This window comes from Megascapheus bottae, chromosome 17 (assembly GCF_031878675.1).
Source record: "Megascapheus bottae isolate mThoBot1 chromosome 17, mThoBot2.hap1, whole genome shotgun sequence".
In the NCBI taxonomy this organism is placed as follows: domain Eukaryota; kingdom Metazoa; phylum Chordata; class Mammalia; order Rodentia; family Geomyidae; genus Megascapheus; species Megascapheus bottae.
The window spans coordinates 50,014,702-50,028,148 of record NC_143525.1 but is presented as its reverse complement, the minus strand read 5'-3'; the positions used below and the strand labels follow the sequence as shown (position 1 = coordinate 50,028,148).

Below are 13,447 nucleotides of genomic sequence, written 5' to 3'. Positions count from 1 at the left end.
AGCCCAGGAAAAAACTAGACAGTGTACAGAAATGTAATCACAATACATTCCTCAGCTGTGACTAGAATATGCAAAGAAATAACCACGCAGACATTGGATTCTGATTCCATTGAAATGAGATGGGTGGAAGAGAGTACGGGCACGTGTGTGCACGAGTGTGCGTGTGCATAGGTGTGTAGAGCTGCATGCATGCGTGTGTATGAGTGTGTGCATGAATGTGTATGGGCTACTGAAAGGAACAAAACCCCAGTTTTTGCAGAAGGAAGTCAATGGGACATTTCAAAATATGCAGAACTTCGAAAGCACTTAGCAAGAATTGTCTAGGAGGGGTGAGCCTCGGGGAGGGGCCTGTGGGGAGCCTGGCTTTAGCAGGAGGACCCATGACACAGACAGGAGGGACCAGGCCAGATGCCCAGGCCACTCAGCAGCTATGCCTTGGTGCCACCTCGGCTCTGCCCTGGCTGCCTTTGGGGAAGGAGCAGGAAACAGAGGAGAGGAGCTGTCCCCTCCCTCCCACACCAGGGGTGTGAGTCATCTGTCTGCATGTTGGTCTCATGTAGCCACCTTGAGTTTTTGCCTTTAATGAATGATAGGGGTTTAAAAAAAGACACTGCAAAGCCTGGCCAGGGCAGGGAAAGAGGAGACGCCAGCACATAGCAGAACCGCGCATGCGCAGCTGCCCGCCAGGACAGAGCCCTGACCTGTCCTTCAGGGACTCTTTCCAGACCCAAAGCAGCCTCTGGGGACACACGAAGTCAGCTCCCTGAGACCTGGGTGGCCTCAGGCCCCGGAGTCGCCAGAGGCTCTAGTGACAGGACCTGTCCAAACGGGGTTTGGGCTTCTCCCTGCAGCTGGCCTTCATCCAATCCTGAAGGGCCACTGCTGGGGCTCACCATTCCCACTGCCACAGGAGAGGGGAAGGGGACTGGGGTGAGACACGGCCTCTCCCCAGCGCCCAGGGCAAGACAGGCCCTCTGGGAAGCGCATCGAGGCTTCAGGGGCAGAGGAAGAGCTATTTGGATAGGACTTGAATCCTTCAGAACTTCAAGAATATTCTTTTTTTTTTTTTTTTTTTGCCAGTCCTGGGCTTTAAGCTCAGGGCCTGAGCACTGTCCTTGGATTTTTCTCAAGGCCAGAACTCTACCACTTGAGCCTCAGCACCACTTCTGGCTGTTTCTAAGTATGTGGTACCAAGGAATCGAACCTGGGTCTTCGTGCATGCTAGGCAAGCACTCTACTACTAGGCCAAACTCCCAGCCCCACGAACTTCAAGAATATTCTTAACTCCAGTGCGCTGTGGTCTGCTGAGACAGACGTCACCGCGGCCCTGTTTTGAAGGTTCTGTGGTGAGGAGCGGACGCCATTGCACGTAGGGCCTCCAAGGGCCCCTCTGCGCCAGGGCGCCGGTGTCTGGCCAGGACATCTGCCCACCCTTGTGCCCTGTGCCCCAAGCCAGGGCCCCGCTGGCAGCATGCGGGGGAAAAGGCGCGGTGACTCTAGGCTGTGTCTCGCCTGCACCTCTGTTACATCAGGGCCCCAGTGAGGGGGGCGTGTGCCCCCAAAGTTTCCTGAGAGGCTGCCCGCTGCCTGCGTGCTCGCAGTGCCCCTCGGGCTGCCACCCAGTCTGGCCATCTCTTGGAGGCCTTGGCGAGGCTGCTGGCCTGGGAGCGGTGGGGTCGGTGTGGGTCAGCAGAGAGGGAAGGACGCGGCTCGAGCCCGGCCACTTCTTCAGCAGGACGCAGAAGGGTGCTCTGCAGCGGCCTGCCCCAGCCCAGGAACCACTGCGAAACCAAGGCCCATCACCCGAGGCACCACCAAACGTGAGGGTGCGCACAGCGGGGCTTGAACCCAGCCAGCTGTACTCCTCCTCCTTCCTTCCCTCCCTCTTGACCCGCTTCCTTGGGCTTGCACTTAGAGCCTCAAGCTCTTACTTGGCATTTTTTTGGTTCAAGGCTGGTGTTCTACCACGTGAACCGCACCTCTACTCCAGCTTTGCGTTGGTTAATAAGAGATGAGTCTCCCAGATTTGTCTGTGCGGGCTTCAAGCCTGGATCCTCTGGGAGCCCCGCAGCCCAGGATACCCTGATGTTGCAGGGGGGCAGAGGCCACAGATGCCAGGGCCCCACGTCCAGTCCTGCCCTGCTCAGACCCTCTGCCCACACAATGAGGCCTCCACGCCCGCTCTGCTGGGGCTCGGCTACAGACCATGGCAGAACTTTGGAACATCTGGAGGTTTTAGAGGACACTACAGGGAACCCCTCGTCTGGCCTCGTTGGGAGCCCTTCTGGGAGGTGAGGTGATTCCACACGACAGGGGCCCAAGCTAGGACTGCACTCCGGGACCCTGGCTTTGTGTATGGGTGTCCGAGAACTCACGGATGCTCATCTCACACTCGCCCCAGTCCTGGAGCGAAAACAGTCGGCAGCAGAACCGCGCCCAGATGGGGGGAGAAATGGACCTTCAGGAAGCAGCAGCCAGTCAGCCCTCCCCTGTCAACCCCGCTCTGGGGAGGTCGCCAGTGTGAAGTTGAGGTGCCGAGCCCCTGCAGGGACCCCCCTAGGAGCCCAGGTCAGGTGCCTCCTGGGAGCCTGGAGGGCCGAGGCCAGCAGGCCTCCCAGCCGCCCCTGCACGGCCATCAAAAGAAAGCAGTCACTGGGCAGGCAGGCCAGGCACAGTGAGGGCTGACGTCTGGCCGCACGGCGCGGAGCCCTTTGGCTGCAGACGTGGCTTGCGGTGGCTGGGCTGGGGGTGGTGTCCCACGAGCCCTGAGATGAAGGACACAGCAGCCGACGCTCGGCCTCTCAGCTGCGTGGGGCCCGCTGGGCGCTCCAGTCAGCGAGACGCCTTGTGTTGCACCTGTGAGTGTGCGGGGACAACCTCACCGCTCCCGGACACCGGCTCCTCTGTGCAGCCACTTTCCCAGGGCAGGGTGAGCGGCTCCGGGCCATCAGCGCCCCCAGCCTGCGGGGCCGGGTCTTGCTCCCCAGAGCCTGGCGGTGGGGCCTCCAGCCCTGTTCCCCGCCCTCGGCTGCAGTCCTCTCCCCAGTCTCCTTTGGGATGCTCCTTCGACCCCTGCACCACCTTCTGGCTCCTGGCAGAGACATTGAGAAAGAGGTGGCATGAAATGCCAGGGTAGCCCAGACTTCTTCGTGCCTAAGCGGTTCAGGAGAACCTGCGGATGGGCCCCGGGTAGGGGGTGGGGGGCACCCGCCTGCAGGCTGCCAGAACCAACTCTATGGAGCTGAGGAGTGCCGGCTGCAGGGAGATGCAGCCTTTGAACAGCTTGCCAGCCTGCAGGGTGGGTGCCCTCAAGCCTCTGCTCAGGACATGAAGAGCTGGGCTAATGGCTCCTGTTCTGTCAGTTCTTATCACACCAGGCCTCAGTTGCCTTGTCTGTGAAGCAAGATCACATCATCTGCCTCTAGGCCAGACCACTGCTGGCCTCCATGGTGCCTATGACAGAGCCCTAGGCAGCCAGCTGACTCTGTGCCAGGCAGTCTTCTGTGCTGCATACCCAGGTCACAGACGGTAGCTTCCTCCCAAGGCCACATCGGGGCTCTGGAAGTGCACACGACATGCCGGCTGTGCAGGTGGGCTCAGGCCTGCCTCTCAAGGCCACACTCACAAAGCCCAGGCCAAGCACAGGAAAGGCTGGGTTGCCCTGCTGGAGGCTGGCCTGGAGTTAGCGGGCCAAGGAGATAAGAGTTCGGGTAGTTGATAGGACGTTCAGAGTCTACCCCTGCCCAGGGCCCTCTCCTGCCCCTCCCCCACTTGCCCTTAGGTCCTGAGCTTGCAGCAGACGCTGGGCTACCACCACAGCCATTCCTGAGGGAAGGACTCCTGACACCGCCCATGCCTCCCTCGGGGCTCACCTCTCCCGGCCCTTTGCAGGGGGTCCCGGGGGTACAAGGGTCCTGCGGATGAACTCTCGAGAGCGGATGTCGGCCTGGAAGACACAGATGGCTCAAAGAGAGGCTGAGCCGAAGCTGGCTGCCCCCGGCATGCCCGCCCACCCCTCCCTACCAGCCTGGAAACACATTCACAGGAAGCCCGTGCAGGCTCTTGCATCTCGTGGGCCCGATGGGGAGCAGCAGCCACTGCTCTGTGGGCCCTGGGGGACAGGGCTCGAGGGCCGGGGCCTGAAGGACTGGTGGGGTCAGGAGGAAGGGTGGCCCGGCCCCTCCCTGGCACCCGCTGCACTGCTCAAGCCTTCTCAGGTCAGCAGCCCTGGTCCCACCCTGGAGTCGAGCTGCCTCATCCCCACCCTCTCCAGAGGGCCCCTGGCCTCTGGACATCTAAAGGGGTCAGAAGTAAGCAGGCCCCTGACTGGTGATCCTGCCCTCAGGAAGACCCTGACCCCAGCCTTGATGGATTTAACGTTGGAGGCACGTGACGCACGGGATAACAGCTCATCTCGTGCTTCCGTTAATGTGGAGGTTGCGGGGGCTGGGAATGGAAGGTCCTATCGGCCAACAGCCCAGACTAGCACCAGGTCTGGGGCTGTGCCGGGCAGGGGCTTTTGGACCATGGCCTTTCTCTGCAGGTGCTCACGTTGGGCAGGCCTTTCTCTGGTGGCAGGCCTGAGGCCCCACCCTATGTCTAGAAGCTCCAGGCTATTGCTGAAGGCTGACCCCTCATCTGCCAGGGCAGGGACGACGACACGATGGCCGGCAGAGGCCGGCCTGGCAGGTCTGGACAGTGCAGGATGGAGTGGAACTGCACCCCAGCAATATCCTGGATGGGCGAGAGGGGAGTTGAGAGGACTTTCCCTGAGGGACACCAACCACAGCAGACTGCTGCTGCCACCCGGAGGCCACACTGCGAGCCTGCAGCCAGGAAGGCCCAAGGCGAGGAGGAGCTTTCCCCAGGGGCTGAGGCTGGCAGAGCTGGGGCTGTGGCACCTCCGCAGGGTACAGGACAGCTGCACGAAAGGCAAACCTGGTCTTTCTCTCCGGCCTCAGTGTCAGCAGCCCCAGTCCTGCAGCTAAGGCTGGAAGCCGAGGCAGCTCAGCGCCGGCGAGCTCCGGCCTGCCTGGCTGCTTCTTGAGCCCTCCTTCCTCACCAGTGGACCCCCTCCCGAGGGGTCCTGCTGTGTCCTCACTACCCACGGGCTTGACAAAGGCAGGCCAGCTCGTGACTGCTCATCACTGCCGGTGCGCGGAGGCTCCAGCAGCCCCATGCTGGCACCACCCCCCAGGGGCCTGACCCTGGCGCAGCCCTGCTGAGGGAGGTGACTGTCCACCGGGGGCTGCTTGCCCATGATGGCGGCTGGAGCTCTGAGCAGCTGAAGCATGACGCAAGGCCGGTGGGCGGGGTGCAGTGGGCACCAGCAAGTGTGCCCAGGACCAACTTGCCTTAGAACGGCTGGCCCCGCCGAGTGACAGGGTCTGCGTTCTGACCGGGCGGTGATTCCACCGGGAGCCCCTACCTGGCGCACTGGCTCGGGGACCCGGAACCTGCAGCAGCGGCAGGTCAGGTGCACAGCTGTGTCCAGGCTCAGCTTGTGGCCCACGGAGACGTAGAGCGGCTTGGAGCTGCAATCATGGCTCCTCAGGGCCTGTGGATGGAGACGGCCAGAGTGTGGCAGGGACATCTCCCTGTGTGGCCTCCAGTGTCAGGACGGGAGACGGGCATGGGTGAGGTGTGGGCACAAGGGCCTGGTCTAGTGGAGGCCGAGGAGACTCACCACTCCCAGGACAGTCCCAGAATCTCCTGTCAGAGGAAACGTATCTCCGGCAGCCCGCAGGGTCTGGATCTGGGAAACGGGGATAAATACTTGCAAGATCACTTTTTCTTGGTGAAAGACTTGGCAAGCCTCTCAATAAAACCTAAACAGGTCACATTTGACCTATGCGACTTGCGGGTGGAATGGGAGGGAGAAAGCAGGAGAGTGAGGAAGGGGTGACACTGTCTTAAGCCAGGGGCGTTCAAAGCCAGCCCAGGGCAGAAAGTCTGTGAGTCTTACCCCCAATCAACTACGCAGAAAAAGCAGGAAGTGACCCTGAGGCCCAAGTGGTAAAGCACTAGCCTTGAGCAAAAGAAGCTCAAGGACAGCACCAGGCCCAGAGTTCAAGCCCCAGGACTGGAAGAAAGAAAAAGAATGCACTCTTTACCTGACTTATATAACTACTAGCCCTGCAACAACAACCACACACTCTGTAAACAGTAGGGCTGGGTGCAGTGGTGCAGGCTTGTCTACCCCACCAGCCAGGGGGTAGAGGCCCTGGGAAAAGGTGCAAAAAAAAAAAAATCAAGGACTTGAGGGCATGGCTTCAAGTAACAGGGCACCTACCTAGCAAGCTTCAGAGCCTGCGGCCCGATTCGCCCAGGCAAGCCAGGTCAGCGTGGTCAGGCCCTGCATGCAGCCTATGGGATCTCATCTAACTTGGCCCCAGTCTTTAGGGAAAGGATGGCACTTAGCCCAGAGTCATGGTACCGTGGGCAGAGGCAGGAGGTAGGGACCTGAGCTGAGGTTACTGCCTTCCCTTGGCTCCCACTCCAGCCGAGGGGCTGCAGGGGAGCACACGTGAATCAGCTCACAAGTCTTATCTTCTGAGTGGGGGAGGGACGTGCCCTTGTGAGTGGGTAGGGCTGGGTATCTTCAACTCAACGTGTTTCCTTTTTTTTTTTTACAATCCTGGGGCTTGAACTCAGGGCCTGGGTACTGTCCTTGGGCTTTTTTCAAAGCTAGCGCTCTACCACTTCAGCCACAGCACCACTTTTGGCTTTTGCTGTGTACGTGGTACTAAGGAATCAAACCCAAATCTTCATGCATGCTAGGCAAGCACTCCACAGCTGGGCCACTCTCCTGGCCCTCAACCCATGTTCCCTGAGCAACTGTGCTTCTTACAGGTGCCTAAGAGCCAGAGAAACAGACAGGTGGGGTCTCTGGTCACAGGATGTGTGGCCGGTCCTGAGCTGGAGGAAGAGGAAGTGGACGTGTGTGGGTGTGGAAGGCAGGGTGGGCGGGAGTATGGCTGGAGGCTGGGCTGTGGACGCACTGAGGGGAAGTACTGGGTGGGACACACGGTGGGCAGGCCGTGCTGACCCAGGAACTGGAGGGCATGACCTTACAGGGCTGCAGTGGCACAGAGGGGAGGTAGTGGCAGGCAAGGTCACCATGGCAGGAGGCTGGGAAAGCAATCAGGGCACCCTGAGGGCCATGAGCCACATGCTGGCAGTGGAGAAGGCACAGCAGGCGGGGCTGGACCCTAGAGTGATCCCGTGTGAGCTGCGGGCCTCTTTACCTTCTCCTTGTGCACAGCGTTGTTTTCCAGCCCGTCCACCTGCAGGAGCTTCTTGGCCACCCCAACGCAGGGCAGGCCTGTAAGGACACCAAGGTGGCAGGCCACACCAAAGCCTGCCGGGAGCACAGGGAGGTCAAATGGGCAGTGGGGAGAGGAAGCAGTGAGCCAAGGGGGCAAACCTGGGGTCTCCTGGCAGGCAGGTGCTGAGGCACCAAACTCTCCTTGGCCCTTTAATTTGCATTCCCACAGCCTGACAGGGAAGGTAGAGCCAGAGGCCTGAGTGCAGCAGCAAATGAGGAAAGAGCAGGAAGACCCCGAGTGCTCTGACTGGAGGCGAGGCTGCTAAGTAATCTCAGGCACCTCACCTGGGCGGAGGCCATGGGACGTCAGCAGTGCAGGCTGAGAGTGGGGTGTGTGTGCCCATACAGGCCGTGGGTCTGGGCAGCAGTGCCCAGAGATGACCAACCAGCAGAGGGAGCCGTGAGGTGAGGTGTGAAGGGGAGACTGTTGGGGTGGGGGACACTGAATCTCCAGAGAGTAAGAATCTGTCCAGAGAGGATCTGCCAGCGTGGTGGATCCCTGTGTGGGGGACAGGTGAGATGTACTGCCCCAGTTTCTCCCGCAGCACCCAGGGCACAGGATTTACCTCGGTGGTGGAGCACCCCATTTCCATCCACAAGAAGGACCTACAGAGCCACAGGGGGTCACAGTCAGATGCGCCAGCCTCTCCAGCTCTCCCCCAGAAGTGAGGGCTCTCGGTACCTGCCTGGGGCATGCGGCCTGGCTCCGTCTCCCGCAGCCGCTGCACCAAATCCACCAGGAAAGACACCTCTCGGAAGGCCAGGAAGCCAGATATGTAGGGGGTGGTCAGGCTGACCATGCGGCTCTCCTCGTGTATCACCTGCCACCAAGCCCAGAGATCAGCAGGTGCCCTGCACCTCTCCACACCGCCCCCCCCGCCCGCCTCCCTGCAACATCTCTCCCCACCTGCAGGAAGATGGGTTTGAAAGGGATGAGAGGCCCTGCCCTGCAAACAGGGGTGTGGATTCAACCTCGTGGTCAAGGCGCTTGCCAGGGCCTGGCGTGTGTGAAGAGCCCCTCCCACCCCTGGACTGGGTGCGTCTGAGGAGCTCTGACACTCCAGGAGACCTGGGCCGCCCTGGAGCTGCCTCGGTGGCCAGCCTCTCCTTCTGAACTGGAGCCACTCCAACCTCACTGGCTCACTCCCGCGCTGGATGCCTGCCCACCCAGAGGGTTCAGCCTCAACATCAAGGCCCAAACATGTGTCTGGGTAAGTGGGCCACAAATGGAGGCCACACTGTTCTTGTTGGACCTGGGGGAAAGGCTGCAATCGTTCAGGAGAAGGGAGGCACGCCTCTGGAGACGAGAGACTAAGAGCAGTCCTAAGGACTGGGAGAGCTCAGGCTGCAGGGTTGTGTAATGGGGACAGCAGCAGAGCGCACAGTGGGAAGGGCTAGGACCCAGAGGGCTTTCCAGTGCCTAGGGAAAGGCAGCCAGCCACTGCTCTCGGCGTGTCCCTGACAACCCATCAAGGGCGAGGACAGCACTAAGGGCCACGGGGTCTCCTGCCCCCTCTCACCTCCACCCCCCATCTTCCTATAGCACACAGAACTTGTTTTTTTTTTTTAACTTCTAACCTCCACATCTCAGCCATAGCTTCTAAATCACAACCCTGCGTCCCGGTGAGGCTGGGCCAGTGCCAGGCTACGTTGCTGAGGCCCATCCTCACGACGTTCTCATGAGCCACTCAATGGGAATATGACTTGTGACAAGCGGGCGACTGAGGTCCACACAAGGTAACACAGAGGCAGGCATGCAGTGATGTGTCAGGGTGACGGTGGAGTTACAAACCACAGATCAGCGAGGAAGGCTGCTCCCAGCTCCTCCCACCCTTGAACCACACACGTGTGGGCAGGCTGGTTGACATGGAGGGGAGAACTTGCCCAAACTTGGCAAACATGGAAGCCAGAGGCCGGTGGGGTTGGAGAGAAGGGCAGGGCAGTGGGTTTTGACCATGCGCCTCACCTCAGAGACAGACCAAGCCAGGGTGACAGACATGAAGGCCAACAGTATAAAAGCTAAGGAACAAACCAGAAGAAGAAATGCAAAGCAATAAAAGGAGGACTGAAGCCAGGTGCCAGTGGCTTGTGCCTGTACTCCTAGCTGCTCAGGAGGCTGAGATCCAAGGATCGTGGTTTGAAGCCAGTCCAGACAGGAAAGTCTGTCTGTGAGACTCTTATCTCCAATTAACCAAGGCAGGGAGAGAGAGGAGGGAAGGTAAGCAAGAAAAGAACTTGATCTGTACCTCCAGTGGTAGACCAGCTGTGAGAGGAAAAAGAAGAGCAAGGACAGGGGTGAGGATGGGGGTGAGTTCAAGTCCTAGTACTGGCTTGAAAAAAGAAAAGACTGGCAGGCATAGGATATGGCTCGGTAATACAGTGCTCGTTAGACCTGTGGAAGGCCTTGGGTTTTATCCCTAGCATGGGCACATGTGCCTGCATGTGGACACATGCCTGTGTGTAGAAAAGCTGGGCACTGAGGCTCACACCTGTAACCTTAGTATAACTTGCCAAGCTGAAAGCCAGCTGGGGCAGAGAAGTTCATGGAACCCTTCTCAAGCCACGGCTGGTCGAGTGGCAGGCACCTGTGTGTTCATGTTTGCGAAAGGAAGTTCCAGGGCCCACTGTGGAAAACGCTTTCCCTAGGCTGGAGTTTTGGAATTTGTAGACTTAACAGCTTGTTGCTATTACAATTTCACATGTGTCCTCTGCTTTTTGGTGTCTGCAACTCTTTTCAAAGCACTTCCCAAGAAACACCCGGACTTAATGACCTTGCCTGGCCCTCCCCCAGCATGAGGCAATTACCACGCCACTGTCTCTAGGACCTGCACGTGGAGTCTGCATTCCTAAACATGCCTCCAGGTGACCCACAGGGAGTACTCAGAGACCAGGCTCTTCCAGACCTGTTCTCATCTGCGCTCAGCTTGCAGTGCTGTGCAGGGTTATGGGTACATCTTATTAGCCTGTGCACTAATCCAAGCCTAGGACAGAGATGAGGGGGAGCTTCCTCCTTCCCACAGGAGAAGTGGGGAGGGGGGGAATGGCAGAGCTGGAGTATGGATGAGTGGTCTGATCTCAGACCTCCTGCATCGGCTCATAAAAGAGCAGTGGTTCCTCCCCAGGTCTAGCAGAGGGCACTCAATGTGCCTGTGCTGGGCTGAATGGGCTGAGGTGGGTCTTTTATACAGCTACAGAAGCAGGAAAGCCAGGCTAGTTTGGGGTGGGAGGTGAGGAGGCGGGCTGTGGCCAGGCTCCTGAGCTGCTAGCTGTCAACGATTCGCGGGCTTACTCCTTGTGCATGTACACTAGCTACTGGGAAGGATGTGTCTCCTACAAGCCAGGGGCAGAGGCACTGCTGGTGGGCAAATGGCTCCTGGCAAGGTGGAGCTTCTGTTCTGGAAGGGAAACAGGCCAATTCTATTCCTGTATGATGAAAATGAGGCTTACGGCAGTTATGGTTTGTGTCCCCCTAAATTCACATGCTCGGATTGTAGCTCACAGGTGATGAGATTAAGGGTAGGCTCTGGGAGAGGCGAATATGTCATTATGAAGACAGTGAGAAGACAACAGTTTGCAGCCAGGAAGAGATCGTAACAGACTTTCACTATGTTGACCCCTGGATCAGCCAACAGCTGTGAGACACAGACTTCTGTTGCTTATATAAACCACGCAATCTAGGGCATTTTTGCTACAGAGGCCCAAACAGACTAAGACTAGTTGATGAGACCAACTCTTGTGGGGTGGGGGCTGACCAGAAGAAGCACAGGAGCTGGGCAGGTGAGGGCTGTTCTAGAAGAAACATGTCTGCAAAGATTAGGGCTCAAGACAGGTGGGAGGGCAGTGGGGACTTTGCCCTATCAAGCAGGAAGAACAGAGACCCTTAAGCCATGCCATGAGTGTGTCCCCTATTTACCACAAGGTCATGGTAAGGGCAGTACTTTTTACAAAACTTGCTCTCCTAGTAGTGGGGACTGAGAACCACGGAAGACGTAGCTCAGTACACTACAAGAAGTACGCTACAGGAAGGATGACAGCAGCTCAGAGAAGACTGAGGCAGACGAGGGGCGGAGACAGGGTGGAGGGTCAAGAAGGCAGAGTTGTAGCCTAGGCACTTGGGTGCGTGCTGCAAGTCGGTCCAAGGTAAGCCCTACAAGATGACAGGTGTGGAAGAGTGCCTTGAGGCCTGTTCAGAATTCCCTTCCCCCTCCCTCCTTTTTCCTTAAAAGACATTTCACAAAATTCTACACAAAGGCTGGAGGTGCACTTCAGTGGTAGCTCATTTGCCAAGCAAATTTGGGGTCCTAAATTCAATCCCTAGCACCAAAAGAAAAAAAGGAAATAAATCCTAGAAGAAATGCTGAGCTCTCCTCAGGCTTGGTCCTCTCTGGGAGGTCCCGCCCCCCTCAGCGGTGGCCAATCAGTGCCAGGCCAGGTTACCTCGAGCTCCGGGTAGCTGAGCACGACCAGGGTGGCACAGGCTTGGGCACTGTCCCCTTTCACAAAGGACACATCCACACCCCCGACCCTCTGTAGCCCGGAGAAACTGGGATCTTGCTGCCACGGTTCTGTGTCCCAGTCCACTACTTGGGTCTTCAGCCAGGCTTGCTCCCTAGGAGAAAAGACTTGTCAAAGCAGGCCAGGGAACAGACTTAGCTGGTACAGATGTGCTCTCCAAGAACGCGGGAAGCACAAATGAAGACAAGAAAGCAAAGAATTGTCTTAGCAAGGCAACATTTACTTCTGCAAAAAAGAGGGCTGCGCTAGAGCGCAGTTAGGTGGCAGTTAGCTCCCTTCTTATCCCTAACGTAGCCCGCCCTGCCTGTCTGCGCCAATCAGTCAAGCTCAGGTTCACAATCTGCCAGTGACTGGCTAGTTTGAAGAGTGTAAGATGTATTTACATCAAGTGACCCTGAAAAGATTGAAGATTGAGGGAACACAAGCAATCTCAAAACAGTGACACCTGCTTTTAATTTCCTAGGAACTAAGTGTCTTACGTTGGTTTTTAGACCCATCTTAATTACTCACACCCCCAGCTACTCTCTGGAACAATCTGAAGTGCGTCTTAGTTATTATACCCTTTACTGCTTTCTTGTGTTTTGTTTTGTTTTTGCCGGTCCTGGGCTTGAGCTCAGGGCCTGAGCCCTGTCCTTGGACTCTCTCAAGGCTGGAGCTCCACCTCTTGAGGCTCAGCACCCCTTCCGGCCTTTTCTATGTATGTGGACCGCGGAATCCAGCCCGGGTCTTCGTGCGTGCCAGGCGAGCACTCGACCCCGGGGCCGCGCGCCCGGCCCCTCTCCCTTTACTTGCTGACTCCGTCTTCGCAGAATCATCAACAAGAGCTAAGCTACCGGACCAAAGCAGTCATTCTCGCGGATTGACAGAAGGGAAGCAACCGCGTCTCCAACTCCCCCGGAAACCCCAAGGACGCAGACGAGGGCCGCAGGGCCGCGGGGCCGCGGAGGCCCCGGCGCCAGGGCCGGAAGTCAGGGCCGCGCCGCGGGAGGGGCGCAACTTCCGGAGGCCGAGCCGGAAGCGCGGCCCGGGCTCTGCGGGGTGCCTCGGGCCCGCCGCTTCGCCCTGCGGCCGGGGCGTGCGAGGCGAGAGGTCCCGGTGGCTGCGCGGCCTTCAGCCCCATTACCGTTTCCAGAGCGACAGGGTTTCCTCCGGCGGCCGTTCAGCGGCCTGGGCGTCCATGGCTGGGTCTCCGCGCTCTTCCGGTGCGTCACTTCCGGGGCGACGCCGTGCTCCGGGCCCGCCGGCTTCCGGAGCCGCGCCCGCCGCCGCCCTCGGCGCCCCGGGGTGGAGCCGCCGCCCTCGGCGCCCCGGGGTGGAGCCGGACGGCGGTGGCCGCGGCTTCGGCGCGGGGGAGCGCGCGGGGATGCGCCCGCGGGGCCGCATGGCTCGCCTCCCCGCGGAGGCCTGTGTTTCCCTCCGTGCTCGGCCCGAGCCTCCTCGGCGGGGACGGGAAGACCGGCGCGGCGCGGCGCGTGCCTGGAAGGGGAGCTGCATTTGAGCCTGTGGTGGGGAGGGGCCTCCGAGACCCCCAGCGGGCGGCAAGACTGAGGGCCCCGGCGCCCGGGAAAGGCTTCGAAGACCCGGGAGGTGTCTCATCCACGAGAA

At 59.1% G+C, this 13,447-nt stretch overlaps 1 protein-coding gene across 1 annotated transcript; it reads right to left on the bottom strand.

Moving 5' to 3' along the window:
• Positions 1 to 2,604: 2,604 nt before the first annotated feature.
• On the bottom strand, positions 2,605 to 13,039 carry Endov (endonuclease V). Its single transcript, XM_090351346.1, has 9 exons — positions 12,966 to 13,039; positions 11,765 to 11,936; positions 8,014 to 8,148; positions 7,894 to 7,933; positions 7,248 to 7,360; positions 5,687 to 5,755; positions 5,429 to 5,557; positions 3,873 to 3,946; positions 2,605 to 3,091 (listed from the first exon to the last, which is right to left on the bottom strand). The coding sequence occupies exons 1-9, from the start codon at positions 13,019 to 13,021 to the stop codon at positions 2,833 to 2,835; spliced, it is 1,047 nt and encodes a 348-aa protein (XP_090207472.1). The 5' UTR covers positions 13,022 to 13,039; the 3' UTR covers positions 2,605 to 2,832.
• Between the last annotated feature and the right edge of the window lie 408 nt (positions 13,040 to 13,447).

Bases quoted from the DNA above. Each gene is read 5' to 3' on its own strand.
- Endov (XM_090351346.1), bottom strand. From the start codon at position 13,021: ATGGACGCCCAGGCCGCTGAACGGCCGCCGGAGGAAACCCTGTCGCTC. The intron at 8,149-11,764 runs GTAACCTGGCCT...GCTTGGTGGCAG, and splicing joins TCAGCTACCCGGAGCTCGAG to GTGATACACGAGGAGAGCCG. The intron at 7,361-7,893 runs GTAAATCCTGTG...TGCTCCCGGCAG, and splicing joins TGGGGTGCTCCACCACCGAG to GCTTTGGTGTGGCCTGCCAC.